Below are 15,410 nucleotides of genomic sequence, written 5' to 3'. Positions count from 1 at the left end.
CTCAACTGCGCATTACATCATTAATAATTTAAATGAGAATGAACTGAGATTTTATTTCTATATAAGTGCAAAAAGAAAACAAACAAAACAGTAGCAGAAATGTGATTTATTGTAGCAAATAACATTGGCTTTCCTGATCTACAAAACAGAGAGTGTGTATGCACTGGAAGCCATTAGAGTTAGGTGAAGGCCATCAGTAATGCTCTCATTAAAGCAATTCAAAGTTTAACAACAACAAAAAAAAAAAAAACATAATATAAATAATTAAGACATTCTTTCCTTCAGTTTCTTCATGTCTCCATTTCAGTTGATATTCATTTTATCCCACCATTAAAAGTTAGCAAGCTCAATTCCTGTTTGTCAAGACTGACAAACCGTGTACAAAATAGATGTCTAACAAAAGCTTCTCTGTCTTGTGGCAATTCATAAATGCATTTGAAATGTAATTTAAAAAAGTGAGCAACACATCAGTAATGTATTTCAGATGCATTATAATTTAAAACAACACACCAAAACTGTTCAGAGAAAAACCAAAGACTGCATGAAAAGACAATCAACATCGCCAGTGCAATAGGTCACCTTCACAAGGTAAATTAAGGTGTATTCCCCATTTTACACTTTTGAAATCTGAAGGTTGTGTGTTTGTTTGCCAGGTGTGTCATTTGAGCTGAATGCTCAATGACGTGATGTGAGATGTAAAATTAAGCAGTCAGGAAAATACTCTAGAGAAAAGCAAGAAAGTGAATTATAAGTTTGGTAAACACATGTTACAACACTGTTTGTACTAAATGTCGTGTTACCAACAAATAGAGCATTTCATAATGTGAAATGAATGGTACCTGGAAGCTTAATATTACTGTACACTAACTCATGACAAAGAGCACAGTAAAATTTCTTTGTAAACATTTACTGTGTTCAACTTCTGACATGGATTTTAGAAGTCATGCAAAAAGTAATGTGGACATTGACAATTATAAAGTAATTATTAATCACTGGTTATAAAAACTAACATGAGTAATGTAGTGGTGAAGCATAAACATCATCTCCGACTTGTACAAAGATCCAAAATATTTTGTGTGACTCAGTGAGAAGGAGGTTAGTCCTGCTGTTATTTCCTCACATCAGATTACACGACGCTGGAAAACTGTAACCGTTTGTCAACAGGGGAAACATTGTTGAAAAAGTGAACCGCAGTTCAGACACTTTTCAAGTCATCTTGCAGCAACACTCCATGTTGTTTTTGGAACTTCAGACTTAATTCTTCACATTTTTCCACCAGTGTACTCATCCCATCTGCCACTACAGAAAAAACACAAATGGGGGGATTATAACAATTTACGGTAGTTTTCAGGAAGATAAGCTTAATGACTTGATGATGTATACACATTCTTTTTTTAAAGTGGATTTACTGAAAAATAAAATCTGTGCTGCCTTTTTTGACATATAAGAAAAGCCCTGCATTTACAATACTATACAGTTTAAATGAAAATATATCAAGGATAAACAACTTACCTTTAAACCACCACCACCTGATAAAGAACTGTTCATCGCCTGTTTCTCAGTCTCTTCCTGTTTCTTCCTTTTCCTCTCGACCGCTTCTGGATTTTTGACACCCCTATATGTTGTCTAAAACACAGAATGTACAATGACCAAGGACTAAGAGGGAAAAGCTTTATTTAAGTATCTTATGTTAGAATTCTAAACAAGAAGTTTTTATAAGCATGCATGTGTTTCAAAAGCAGATTTGAATAACTTGTATTACTGCAAGCTTTTCGGGATGCACAAAGCATATGCTATCACATCTTACGAAAGTGTATTTAAATGCCAAATAAGTGATTCAGCTGAAGCTGTTTGGAAGAGTGCAGTACGGGTAAAAATACTGTGGAGTGGGGCTCAGGCTTTTGTATGTGGTAGTTTGGGGGTGTGGATTGCAAGGATGTCGATTATTTAAAGATGAAAAAAGTGAGACAGAGAAGCAAGATGTGGTGGTTAAAATACCAGCAAATCCAAAAGATTCACCTGGTCCATGTCTACTTACCTTGATACAACTTTAGTATGGCTCTTACGGGTTTGCATGAAGCTTTTCTGTACAATAAAAAATGACTCACCACACTGTCAAGCGTGTCTGCCTTGAATGGGGTGTGTATGTATTTTACAGTGGGCTAAAAAGTTAAACTTTAATTAACCTTTAAAGATGCAATAACATTAATAAGTACACATCAAATATTACCTTTGGAGAGGTTACAATGTTAGATAGTATAAAGTGCTGAATAGCTTTTGGTCACTTTTGCAAAGCTGTGATGTGTTTTGCTGTTGAATTGTACTTTGTAAGGCAGATTACAATTTTGAAACAACTCCCAATGTCACAAAATACAATTCAACCACATCATCAACTGCAGCCAGCAGTAAGATGTATTGCTTTCTAAACTATAAGTAATTAGTTTGCGCTACATTCATACATAAATGTTTATTACTGACCTCCTTTTGTCTCTTCTCAGCAGCCTCAGCTAACTGCCGTCTCCTTGTTTCCTGTTAAAAACATAAAAAGCTGTAAACACGATGGGCCAGTGAGGCCAAACACAAGGCATCAGTGGGCATTATTATAATATGAAAACCACATACTACAAAATTTATTTAAAAAAATATATGTAACCAAAACATTTTTCGACCAACATTACAAAATACATAACTTTACTACACCAAATATATGACCACAACATTTGTTTGTGATCATGTCCATCATTGGGGTGGCTGAAAAGATGCAGACTACCCCTTGTGACACTTTAAGTGGCATACATCACTAGGACTGTATGCTAGCGAGCTAGAAAGCGTTTACAAGTCAATCACGTGTTGTGCCATATTAGATTCCCCCACCTCTTCAGATAACTGGAATTCACCACGGTCAATTCATGCTTTAATACCGATGAGGATTAACATCATGTATCGTCTCGTCCATATGGAAGACGTAGGTTTTCACGTTGTTGACAGTGTTGGGCCTACAGCTGAGTTAAACATGCCGGTGTTTACAGAGGCGGAATACAGCCAACGCCTCCTGAACATGACCCAGTATAAAGCCTGTTTGTTAAGTCACGGAGGCTGAAATGATGTGCAGTGTAACACAAAAGGTCTGGGAACATATGCAACACATTACACTTGGATTAGTGCTGTAGTCATTTCGCTTACAGGATCTGGAGTGATAACGACGTCGTCCGCTTCACCGCAAAGGCACGAAAGGCACATCCCCATACTGACGTGAGTGGTCGATCCAAGGCAGCAACAAAAAACACAGCGTTGAAAATGAAGTATCAGTGTTTTAGTTTAGCCCACGCAGCTGTTTGTTTAGAGGGTCGTTTCAAAGAGTTGTGCTTAAAGTAGAAGAAGCAGCCGCTACTTCTAGTTACCGTTGGCTCGCCTGGCATTACGTGACCGGTGGCTAACGGTAGCTTCACTACGATAGCGTTAGCACTACAGCTAGCCAACGCTACATACAGTCTCTATCCACACCTCTTGTTTAATCCCCTCGGCATTTAGAAGTCAGCTGTTTCAGAGTCAGTCAAATATTTTCCCTCTCGGTTTGTTTTGGTCAGAGTTCAGCTGGCTGGCAAATCTACCAGGATGCGTTCAACGGCGGTACGTTGACAAACGCAGCTACTAGCCTTTTTAGGCACACAACTGTGATGTCAGCGGTTTAACACCAATACCCGTGTATTGCTGTTTGTCAAATATAAGAAGCGCTGTAACTAACTTGATATTGATAGAATTGATTCATTGTACATGATGTCAGTTTTTTGTGACTTTGAACATAGCTCAGCGTATAGGTACAATAATTGTGTTAGTGTGGCTACAGCGCCACCACGTGGTCAGCAGGGGTTACAGCACTTAAACAAATACACTAAACCCAGAAACTAAATCCACACATGGAGTGCTTGTTTCTGGGTTTAGGTCTTTTAGGTTAGAGGGGGGTTAAACTCAACAGAAAAGATTTGTATGCATTTTATATTTATCCACTAATGTAGTCCATGTACAGTACTGTGAAAAAGTATGTCCAACCAGTAACAGGTTTTTTTTCCTGGAAAAAAAAATACATTTATACATACATCATGTTTAATATAATATTGCATATTGTTTTACCTAAAATCCCAACAGTGAGGGGGAGGAGACCACACACTGTCCTTTACTGAAATCTGAAATGTAAAGCAGGTACAGCACATGACTCAAAAGAGACCTGTTGACTACTCTGGAGTCTTAGTCGGAGGAGAAGACAAGACTATTGCTTCTAACCCGTGCCTTTGTTGGGTAACCTTTTTTGATATTTGGTATACAAAGGCAATATCAAATACATTTCAAAATAGTGCAAGTCTCTTAATGCACCCATAACCCATATTCAAGACAGTAAACAGGAATTAATGACACAGTTTAAACCAGACATCTTATGTGGCCCTCCAAACAATTTCATGTGGCCCGCCACTTAATATCAAGTCATAATAAGTTATTTCTGTGTTTCTTTATTAATAGATTCATTTCGCATCATCAAAATGTTTATTATTGTGAACTGTATAGTATAGTTCATATCATATCAAAACAAACACTTTCTGGGTTTTTTTTGATACCATAATAGAATATCGTTCACATCGCCCACCCCAACTGAAAAGTTCATCACTTGACGACCCCCTCCTGACCAGATGCTCAGTGTTCCCCAGGTCATTTGAGTTTCAAACCCCTGGTTTAAACAGTATGCTGAATATATAATTTTCCTTGAGATTAACAATACATTTCCTCTTCTACATAGATGATAACTGCATTATTTTTTAATAGCATTGAACTCCAAATTGTATTACCCTAGACAGTCAATTATCTATTGATCTGTCTGTCTGTCTGTCTGTCTGTCTGTCTGATGTCACTTAACAGGATAATGATATTGAATGCATTATAGTGAACTATATGTGTCTGCTGTCAGAAATGTTACTGTAGTTAATACTGACCTTGTCAGGAGCAGTAGTCCATGTGGAGTTCTAACAAGGATGTGTGCGTAATGTCAGTACCTGTTCAACATGTACCTAATTCCTTTTGTTTTTTCTTGTATTTCTTATCCAAACACACTGGTGTTCCATTGGACAGTTATGTTATTAGCAGAACAGACGGACATACCTCGTATTTATAGATGGATGTGCTCTTTTTGGTCTGTGAGTGGATGGTAAACTGCACCAGATGGTGTTGTAGACAAACATGTTCTGTATGTGCTCCAAAAAGTTTTTCATGTGTGAGAAATTATTATGTAGTGCAGTAAAACTGTCAAAAACTTGAAATGTCTAGAACCAGAGTTTTTGAGGCCAACTCCACAACATGTACTTGTACTGTATGTGCTTATACATTTAATCTGGATTCTTTTTATTTGTTTTCTGCCTGTGTTTGTAGTATTCCGTATTTTCTGCTGCCTGTCTTGGCCAGGTTCTTAATGCCAATGGGATTTTCCTGGTTAAAAAAAGGTTACATTAAAACAAATACATATATATATTTATATAATATTAAATCATATTATATTTATATATAAAACTTAAATACAAAGAAATCTTATCATAGCTAGTTAGATACATATCCTTACTGTGGTTATAAATAAAATAAATAAAATAAAGTCCAGTCATCCATATGACGTCCAACCAGAAATATGCTATCACACTGTATTTTCAGTTAGAACAACATATTCGCTCACAAGTGGAATTAATCTGTATGATCTACATATAAATAAGTATGAATATATAAATCTATCTTTAGGAGAGTGAATCTCTTGTCATCAGCCTGAGAAAAGTGACTGATGCTCCAATTCCTTTTCAATCAGTATTGCACAATCAATGACCCGTGAGTTTAATGTTGTAGTAGCCCAAGCCCAACAACACTCTAAACTCCACCCATCCATCGCCACTGCACTGCCTGGGCTATTTCACAGCTTAAATACTGCGCTGAAGAAACAACAGCTTCATGAAGCTGCATTTCTTTTGTAGTTGTACAAGTTTTCAATAAGAGAATTTATTGATGGGGAAATTATGCTGAAGACACAAACCTACAGGCAATGGAAGTGAGAGTTTCAGAGGCGCTTGGTATCTCCTCAGGTATGTTTGACTTTTTAATCAGGGAGCACACCAAACTTAAGACAGCTTTAAAACATGATATCATACTTACACTGAGCTGGCTTGTATTCCTATTTTATCAGATATGTGTGAAATGTTTGTCGTTTTTTTTGGTTAAAGAATCTTACGTGAAATTATTTAAAATTTGTTGAGGATTTGCTGAGTATAAAACATACAGTTAATCAACTGGATGAAAATGGATTATATGAACTGAGATAGTGAATGAAGCAATGGTACATTACCCAATGATGGTTTTCTAAGAAGAACAGCCATGCATGCTTCTTCCATGACATGTTCCATAAATTAAAAATAAAGGAAGAGGTCATGCCGGTACGTTAAATGGAATAGTAATTACACACGGCACGTTATGTCTCTCCAGTGTGTGGCGTTAATGCTTTGACTGACATGTTTGCACAGTGCTGAAACAGCTACACTTTGAAGAGAGGAGAGCGTGACTGTTTTCGAGGGAAATCCAACAAACATGTCCGGCATCATTCAGTTTAATGAGCTATTTAATGCACGAGTGACATGACTTTTATTCTAAATCCTCACTGCCCCAGGCAAAGATAAAAATGGCAGAACTATTGCTTATGTCCTGACAGGCTCATCGGACAATGTGTTAAGCCATGTGCATAATGTTCAGTGGTGAGTCTGAGGGGAGCATGGGGGCAAACTGTGATGAACTGTGAGCTGGAAGTGTTTAGCACAGCATAAACTGCTTGGATCACTCAGTGTTTTCCTTTCTTGTGTGCAATAAAACAAGAAAAAAAATCAGAGTTAGCAGCTATATGTTTCCCTTTAAAAGATAACACCCATGGCAGGAAAAACTTTATTTAAATGAATCCCCCTTTTTTTTTTCCTTTGAGTTATTTTACAGCCAACAGTGGCTCTGTTGTTTTTGTTGTGTGTTCAAATGTCACTAATCTTGTATTTGTCCACAGTGGAAATCTGGAAGGAGACGGGAGTGTTATGATTTAATGGAATCCTTTATGTTGCCCTAAGTGACCACTGCTCACAAATAAACTATACGCTGTGTAAAAGACATCAGGCTGACAGACGAGGTTGGTAACCACATGTAATGGAAATGCTGATGTATAAATGCCCGCCATACTTAATGTATACATGCTTTAGCTCATAGGTTGTAAACACAGATGCTCCTTTTATTCAATTACCAAGTTGCTGGATAAGAAATCCACCTGCCTGCATTCAAACTAAATTGCATTTGTTTTATTAGCTGCTAACATATCGCTATCATAAAGTGCTCGTTCCCATCCACTGTGTTAGTCAGTGTCCATAGAGTACAATAAGAGTACAATAAGCCATGATGTGACAATTTCTCTACAAAGTATTTTAGTCAATTATATGCAGACGATCTGGCTGTGGTGCTTATACTTTCCTATGGTTAATGGGGTCACACTTTGCTCAACATCGCATCATAGGTTTGCAATCATTGAGAGTGGAATTTAGTGACCTGTAGCTTCGAAATGTATTTGTTTAAATAAATAATCAATGTTCCAGGAAGCTGAAACAGGAACTACCTGCTCATCAATCGATCTACCTAATGTCTCTATGCTTTTGACATCTTCAGGACACTATCACTGCACTTAATGGCAGTTAGTGTTTATCAGTAAAGCACCAGTGGGAATTGAGAAACTGCACTACTCTTGACTCAAACACTTCATCATCTGTATGGCACTGTCTTCAGTTCCTGCAGGCTTGGGGCACATTTGATATTAAGCATTTTAATAACATGTGGTAGACACCAGCATGTCCTGCAGTCATGTCAGCTCCACAGAGGAGAGATGTTGAAGGGCCATGTAGCTAATGAACTTGTGAGGAATAAAAATTAAAGATGTAAAGTACCTCTGAATGTTGGTGAGTCATGTCTTTTGGACTCTGAGTGCATCCTGCAGCTCACCCTGTTGGTCTTAATGAAGCCAAATGCACATGAGGGAAGGAGGGAGCATGTGTCAGCATGCACTGAATGAAAAACCTCAGATTATCTATTTCTTATAACACCAACAATCAGAGGGTCTTTAGCATTGTAAACCACTTGACATGTGTTACTGAATACCAACCTCAGCAGTGATGTGTTTAGGATGCAGAAAGGCAGCCTCCACACTGTGCAATCAACGCAATCATTAGAAAAAGAATGGCTCAGTAGCATTAATTTACATGAATGTATAATGTGCATTTTTGCCATTTTTAGTCTCACTCTCACAGTGAGGTTCTCCGTCACATTCTCACAGAGGAGTTCACATTTAGCATATACTTCTGTGCCATGAATAGACATGTGTTTAACATTTCAGTTGAATAGTTTTTTAAATATCAACTTTAATTCCTATCCTAGATGTGTAGTTGTGTCGGATGTAATATTAAGAAAGCATGCTTGAGTAAAATTAGGTGTTAAAAAGGGAAACAAATCAGCTCTTTTTCTTATGATGGAAAACAAACTCTGTGGTAATAAGATTGCTATTTTAGCAAAATGTATGTAATAAATAATGCAACCATCAATGGTTTTAGTAAATACATCTTTCTGTGTCGTACTCTGATATTATTAGATATTTCTGCCTGTTTTACTGATTAATTAACACTTTAATCAGAGGGGTTGTACTGCTGGTTTTGGAGAGCCAAAAGCCTCATTGTTGCCCATTAGTGTCAAGTATCAGAGGGTAAAAGGAATTATAAAGATGTGTTAAAAATGCATGAGTGCAGTAACACGAGAGGGATAAACAGGGCGCTGGACTGCTTTGATGAAAGCTCAATTGATCGAAACATATAATCTCCATGTCCAAACATTTTTTATTATGGTATGAATATGTGGTCCTGACCCTAACCCTTCACGATAAAAGCAACATTAATATTCCATTCTGTTCGCTGCTTATGTCTTATGTTGATGTGTGGGTGTTTGCAGGATCATGTCACCAGGACAACTGTATGTTTGCGCCCCTGCTGGAGAGTCAGGCCTCCAACTCTTCTGGAGGCGATGGGCATGTTCTTCACAACCACACCATCAGCCATTCAGCGTCCTGGAGCTCCTCACTTGCCAGCAGTGTCAACTCTGGAGGCACAGCAACAGAGACCAACAAACACTCAGGTCAGTTTTCTGTGTGTGACTTTTTTTGATTGAAATGTGAATGATTATTAAATATATATATTTTTTTTATTATAAATGATATTTATACAGCCATTGCTTGTTAAAAGTCCAGTTGGGCTATTGCACAGACAAGGTTGCCTCCAAGAGAAAGCTACTTGTTAAGTCCTTGCCGGTAGGAGAGCCTGGGCCAACTCAAAACACAGATAAGGTTGGAGCCAGGAGGAGATCATTCCAGAAAGGGTTTGTTTCTTCCCGGGTCTAATGAAATATGTTAAAGTCGATTATATGTGTTACCCTGAGGACAGATCTTCAGAATTGAAGTAAGCAGGCTGTGTACATCCTCTACTCTCCTTGGCCAAGTGTATTCAAACAAATGTCCTTCAGTTGAACTTGTCTCAGACTCCACAATGCCTTCTTCGCTGTCCTCAGCATTTATAATGGTGGCATGAGACAGCTTCTTAAATTACCATGGTGGCATCGTGCCAGTCGTATGTATGCCAGTGTTGGTGTGCTGACCTGTTACACCATAATAACAATTAGGACATGAGAAAATAGTATAATTCAAGCCTTAACTCAGCCTGACTTCAGCTCGATCGGGTTTACATCCACACTGTGGAGACAAACATTGGTGCTTCCTTTTGTACACAGGTGAATGTTGTTGACTTCTCTTTATTTATATGTATTCACTTTCAATCCTTTAAATCTTAAATAATGTCAGTTTGCTTTTATATGTGGCTATGGACCTCCTTTTGTGTCTTTAATGAAGTCTCTAGTAAAAATAACAACACGGTGAATATCAGCAATCTTAGCTTCGTATTGCTGCAAAAGTGCACATAAAATATTAGGTTGAGTTTTCTGCTTCATAAATATTTGTCCTACACTGTGGATAGCTTCCTGATTCTGATGTGTTGAGGGTCAGTGAGGCTGTCAACTTTTTGTGCTGTGGCTGCTGCATATCAAACACACTTACTGTCACAGTAATGATTGGTTGGGTTGACTGTACTGTGAAAGGGAAAAGTGTTCGTCCTCAGTTGAATGGTTTGCTCGGAACTTTGAAAACGACAGCATCAGCAGATCCCTCGGCTGTCAAGCGCCAGCAGTAATTTAGTTGAAAGTCTTGATGTTCCATGTCATTGTCGTTCAGGGACCTCTTCAGATAGTGCGGCACAGTCGTTTTGATTCTTAAAAATGTGTTGACAATGATGGAAGCCACAGCTTTAAACTTTAAACTAACTTGTTTATAAAAATGCCTTTGACTGGAACATTTTATTGCAAATTTCAACATATTTTATCATGCATAGAAACCTACTACCATCATAATGTAACAGTGTTGTTTTACAGATAATTAATAGGATTTTGATTACTCGATACTGACAGCTAAACTAAATGAAACATATGATTTCTTGTTTTAATTGTAAAAAGTATTGTATAGACATGATAATTAACATTATTTGAGGATGTAAGAATTTCAATATGACACATTAGAATACTTTGGTGTGAAGTACTTCATGGCTGTGCTTTTACCCTGATGTAAATAATAATAATAAAAAAAAAACATCTGTTTTTCTGCTGTGCTGGTATTTAACCACAGGGTGGCAGTAGTGTATTCATCTAAAACCTCGCTCCCTCAGCAACCCTCTCATCTGACCTAAATCTCTAAACTCAGAGGCAGGAATGGAAGGGAAACAGCACTGACCATATGAATGAGCTGCTTGCTTATTTATTTACAGGCCCTGTGGAAGAGACAGTTACCTGGTAATTCATTGACTTGTTTTTGAGGCTGATGCACACAGACCTGCCACCGGTGCTCAATAAATATCATAACAGTGGGAGGAGGAGCAGATGCATGCTGTGCTTGGAGACAGCAGATGGTATCTGCATGTATGACAGATGCCAGACTACCAAGCAGAATACCAGCACAGACAGAGAGACGTATTACAAAAGTGTGAACCCTGTTACTGTGATTCTGATCCGCTGGTCTGCAGCCAAATGTTGCTGACATTGAGACAAGACCAGTGACCTTGCAGCTAAAACAATGATATGTTCTCAGTAATGGTATACGCAGTTAAAGACCTAAAATAAAGTCATGCGGAGGCAACTTTCTGTTGTATTTCGTTATCTGAAGCTATTGTCATCATATAATTTGAACTCACGTCTCTGCTAACTTATATAACTTTTTAAATACAAAAATTAATTTACATGTCTTTACCATTCAAGCCAATTCACAGTAAATCAATCTGAGGGGGAATAGTCCCTTCAGTTTTAATATCAGGCTAACGTTAGGCTATTAAACTTTACTGCTGTCATTTAGCCACCCTGGTTTCAGGTTTCATGACAGATCTTATATTTGCTCTCGAGCAAGGGAACCCCGGCCGTCTGCATCAGCAGTGTGTGTATGAACAGCTGATCTGAGCTCTGTAGTAGGAAGTTACTGTATAGTATTGATTGTTTAGAGTTTCTCTGCCTGATCTTCAGTGGCTTCAGACAATCTGATATCTACAGTATGTATCTTTAAATGTAAGCTACATTTAGGATGAATTCCCAATGATTTTTTCCATTAGGCTACAGTTAAATGGCATTCTTTTTTGTGAAGGCAGTGAAATGTCATGACAGAAATAAGGGGGGAGTCTGTCTCATTATTGGAGAGGTGGGATTACATAATAATTTAGTCAGCACATCAGCCTAACTGATCTTTCATAGCTAATAGTTCCTGATACTATGACTCAGCTCTCAACATGTGCAAATGTGAATGATTGATGAATGAATCAATATACAGTATATACTGTGTATATGCCCTTGACGGTCCATAGAGATCTGCTGGCCCGGGTAATAGCCTATTTGGAGTCAGTAAATCAGGACGAAAGGGGACGTATCCATCTCAGGACCTCCCCTACCGCCCATCACCATGACAACAGCCGTGGATGGTGATGGTTGGGGAGCTGAGGAGGAGGAGGAGGAGAGGAGGGAGGGAGGGAGGGAGCATGCGGAGCTTAGACAGGTGTTGCTGGGGTTTGCGCATCGGCCGTGTTATCGTGAGGCGGCATGGATGCTGAGAGAACACTGACGCTCCCTCAACATAGTTGTTCATGTATGGTGCGATTCGTTTTTTCCAAACACGGGATTTAAATCACCCCTGGAAACCGAGGGATCGTCGCGATGGTGCACCACTCGGGATCAATCCAGTCCTTCAAGCAGCAGAAAGGTTGGTCTCGTATGATGAGGTTCTTCCGCGTCTTCTGGTGATTTATTTTGGAGCCAAGTTTGATGTGTGCTGACTTTTCTCTCTAGTTGAAGAGTTTGTGGTGTGATAGTGCACTCTCGGAGTCGGATTCTCCACTTGCTCCACTTGTGACGCAGAGTTGACGCGTTACGACCTTCTTAACTTCGTGCGCTTTGGATTCAAAGATTTGTATCTGTCACGAGCTACGATCGAGCAATACATACAGTGACACGAGGAAGGGAAGGTGGCCTGTCGTTGTGCATCGACGCCGTGCAAACATAATAAAAAGCAAGCAGATTAGAGTAAAGAATAAAAAGTATAGTGCAAAGTTTAATATATAATCTGAAATTATAAAAGACAATGTCAAATTATGTGCATAAAAATATTACATTTCGTACTTTAAAGTTAGAAAAAAATATTTCATTTTTTGAATTTCAATTGAAGTTACATGTTGGTAAAGTGGCTAGTATTGTTGCCTCCCAGCAAGAAGGTCACTGGTTTGAGTTTCCCAGTGTGTGTGGGGGTTCTTTCTGGCTCCATATTCCAAAAACAGGTAAATTGGACACTATAAATTGACCTTGAGTGAGAGAGTGACAATCTGACAACTTTTAAAGTATCCATTTTTGACAGTGTCCTGTATGTTATTTGATATTTTATCCACTTTATGGGACATACTGTATGGCAGGGGTGTCAAACTCATCTTAGTTCATCAGGGCTCACATACACACAACGCAATTCGATCTCAAGTGGGCTGGACCAGTAAAATAATAGCATAATAACCTATAAACAACAAGATCTCCAAATGTTTCCCTTTGTTTTACATTTGAGGAAATATCTTTTTATAAAACATATTATGAACAACCTTAAATTTCTGGAGAAAAAAATAAGTACAATTTCAACAATATTATGCTTAAGTTTCCATGTGTGCATTACAACTTACAGATCACAGTGGATCTACAAAGTCACAAAACATTTAGTCACAGGTATCTGACCAATATAGTTGTTCACATTATGGGCAGACTGTAATCATAATGGGAAATTTGTGGGCCGAATTGGACCCTTGGATGTCCCGGTTCTGGCCTGCAATCCACATGTTTGACACCCCTGCTGTATGGTGTCATTATTGTAGGCTGCAGGCCAGCGTACAGTAGATATGAATGCAACATGGATATTAACTAATATTACTTTTCCCAAGAGCGGTCCACTATACAATTATTGGACAGTTGCTGCAAATGTGTCTCTATATGCAGTCATTTACAGTCAAGTCCGCATTGAAATATTCAGTAGGCTTAACAATAACATTATGTTAAGTCTTTGCATTAGATAGAAGCATTAACATGCAACTCTGTCATTTCATAGCTGTGAGGTAATGAAAGTCGTAAAAAAAATGATTTGAGGCATTAAAATGTTCACAAGGAATTGTAAAACGCATCTCCACTCAGCAAGTTATAAAAGAAGCAATGTGAGACATCAGACACTGACTAATGCAGGGGCCGACGGTAACTCAGTAGATCGTGTATCAAACTGTGCAGTGAAAGAAAGACATCTGGTCTCCACAAGTAAATTTGATCAAATCTAAGTAATTACCGATATCAAGTCATTAACCATTACACTGATGCACTAGCAATGATCTTAGAGACTGATATTAGTGGGGTTTTTAACACTTGGTATTAATTATACATGTGCCTGTTGTCTATATTTAGAAAGATGGCAGGGGGAAGTTCCTGTTTCTCATGCTGACAGAAGATCAGAAATGAGGCAGATGACCTCCTTGTGTTTGTGTGTACCTGGCTGAAGAGGATGAAAGGGTTGAGGGATGAGATGATGCTGCGCTGAGCAGCATGAAATCTCATGACTGAGGGACGCCCTGCTGAATGAGGGTGTGAGCGTATTTGCAATAAGCCAGGATATTTACATTGACGTGATGTGTTTGTATTTAATCTCATTGACCCACATGCAGAACGGACAAGGGGCTGGGTCATATAGCCAAAAACATATTGTAATAAAAACAAATTAGTTATAACAATAACTTGACGGATGAAGTTGCTTCTTGAGAGAAGGCAGAACATATGGTTAATTGTGGTTTCAAATTTATTTAAGGCCAAAAAGCAACAGTTTTTAAACATAAGCTGAGGCAAAACATTTAGATTCCAAGGTGAGGATATGGAAGACAATTTCATGTCACAGGTCATACACCGTGGTAAGACTAAGTCCAGCAACAAGACTCAAGGTGCTTACACTACATCAGTAAAGTCTCTCCCAGGCAAATATTTCAAAGCAGCCTGGGGTTTCAAGATGTGCTGTTCAAGCTCTTTTGAAAAAGCATAATCAAACAGGCAACGTTGAGGATAGCTGACACCGTGCTCAGCCAAGGGAACTTAGTGTGTGGTACATGAGACACATTATGCTTTCACCCCTTTGAAATCTGAAGATGTCCAGCAGTGTCATCAGCTCAGAGCTGGCAGAAACCTGTAAGACCCAGGTACACCCATCGACTGTCTGGAGAAATCTGGCAAGAAGTGGTCTTCATGGAAGAAATTAGCCCCAAAAGTCATACCGTCGACATGGAAACTAAGCGCTCAACTATGCATGAAATCATAACAATTGGGGTGCACGAAAATGGAAAATTTTAAATATCTGGCTGTAGCAGAAGGCAGTTTGTTCATCTGCCGGGCAACATTGAAGCATGGTGATGGGAGTTCCGTTCAAGTGTGGGGCTGCATTTCTGCAAATGGAGTTGAGGATTTGGTCAGGATGATTTCCCTAATGCTGAGAAATACAAGCAGATGCAGATCTATCATGCGATACAATCAGAGAGGCGCCTGGTTGGCCCCAAATGTATTCTGCAGCAGGAAAATAACCCCAAACACACAGCCAATGTCATTAAGAACTATCATCAGCAGAAAGAAGAACAAGGAGACCTGGAAGTGATGGATGATACTGTACGGTCCACACAGAGTCCTGATCT

At 38.6% G+C, this 15,410-nt stretch overlaps 2 protein-coding genes across 6 annotated transcripts in view; one reads left to right on the top strand and one right to left on the bottom strand.

Moving 5' to 3' along the window:
• Positions 1-91: 91 nt before the first annotated feature.
• Positions 92-3,654, bottom strand: svip (small VCP interacting protein). 3 transcript variants are annotated; one of them, XM_058644971.1, is made up of 5 exons: positions 3,402-3,640; positions 3,184-3,247; positions 2,479-2,529; positions 1,513-1,626; positions 92-1,299 (listed from the first exon to the last, which is right to left on the bottom strand). In XM_058644971.1, the coding sequence occupies exons 2-5, from the start codon at positions 3,244-3,246 to the stop codon at positions 1,285-1,287; spliced, it is 243 nt and encodes an 80-aa protein (XP_058500954.1). In that variant the 5' UTR covers position 3,247; positions 3,402-3,640; the 3' UTR covers positions 92-1,284. The 3 variants fall into 3 exon arrangements, with proteins under 3 accessions (XP_058500954.1, XP_058500953.1, XP_058500955.1); XM_058644970.1 differs by having other exon boundaries at positions 3,184-3,636; XM_058644972.1 differs by lacking the exon at positions 92-1,299 and adding an exon at positions 2,039-2,085 and having other exon boundaries at positions 3,184-3,654.
• A 2,328-nt stretch (positions 3,655-5,982) lies between these two features.
• The window catches only part of ano3 (anoctamin 3), a 34,386-nt gene continuing 24,958 nt past the window's right edge, over positions 5,983-15,410 (top strand). The window contains exons 1-2 of one of the 3 annotated variants that reach the window (XM_058644911.1): positions 5,983-6,107; positions 9,040-9,222. In XM_058644911.1, the coding sequence (XP_058500894.1) occupies positions 6,068-6,107; positions 9,040-9,222 (223 nt within the window). In that variant the 5' untranslated portion in view covers positions 5,983-6,067. Of the gene's footprint in view, positions 6,108-9,039; positions 9,223-12,212; positions 12,425-15,410 lie in introns of those variants that run through there. The other 2 variants (XM_058644912.1, XM_058644913.1) reach the window with 2 other exon arrangements.

Source organism: Solea solea, chromosome 12 (genome assembly GCF_958295425.1).
Source record: "Solea solea chromosome 12, fSolSol10.1, whole genome shotgun sequence".
Taxonomy (NCBI): domain Eukaryota; kingdom Metazoa; phylum Chordata; class Actinopteri; order Pleuronectiformes; family Soleidae; genus Solea; species Solea solea.
This window is presented reverse-complemented; position numbering and strand designations above follow the sequence as displayed.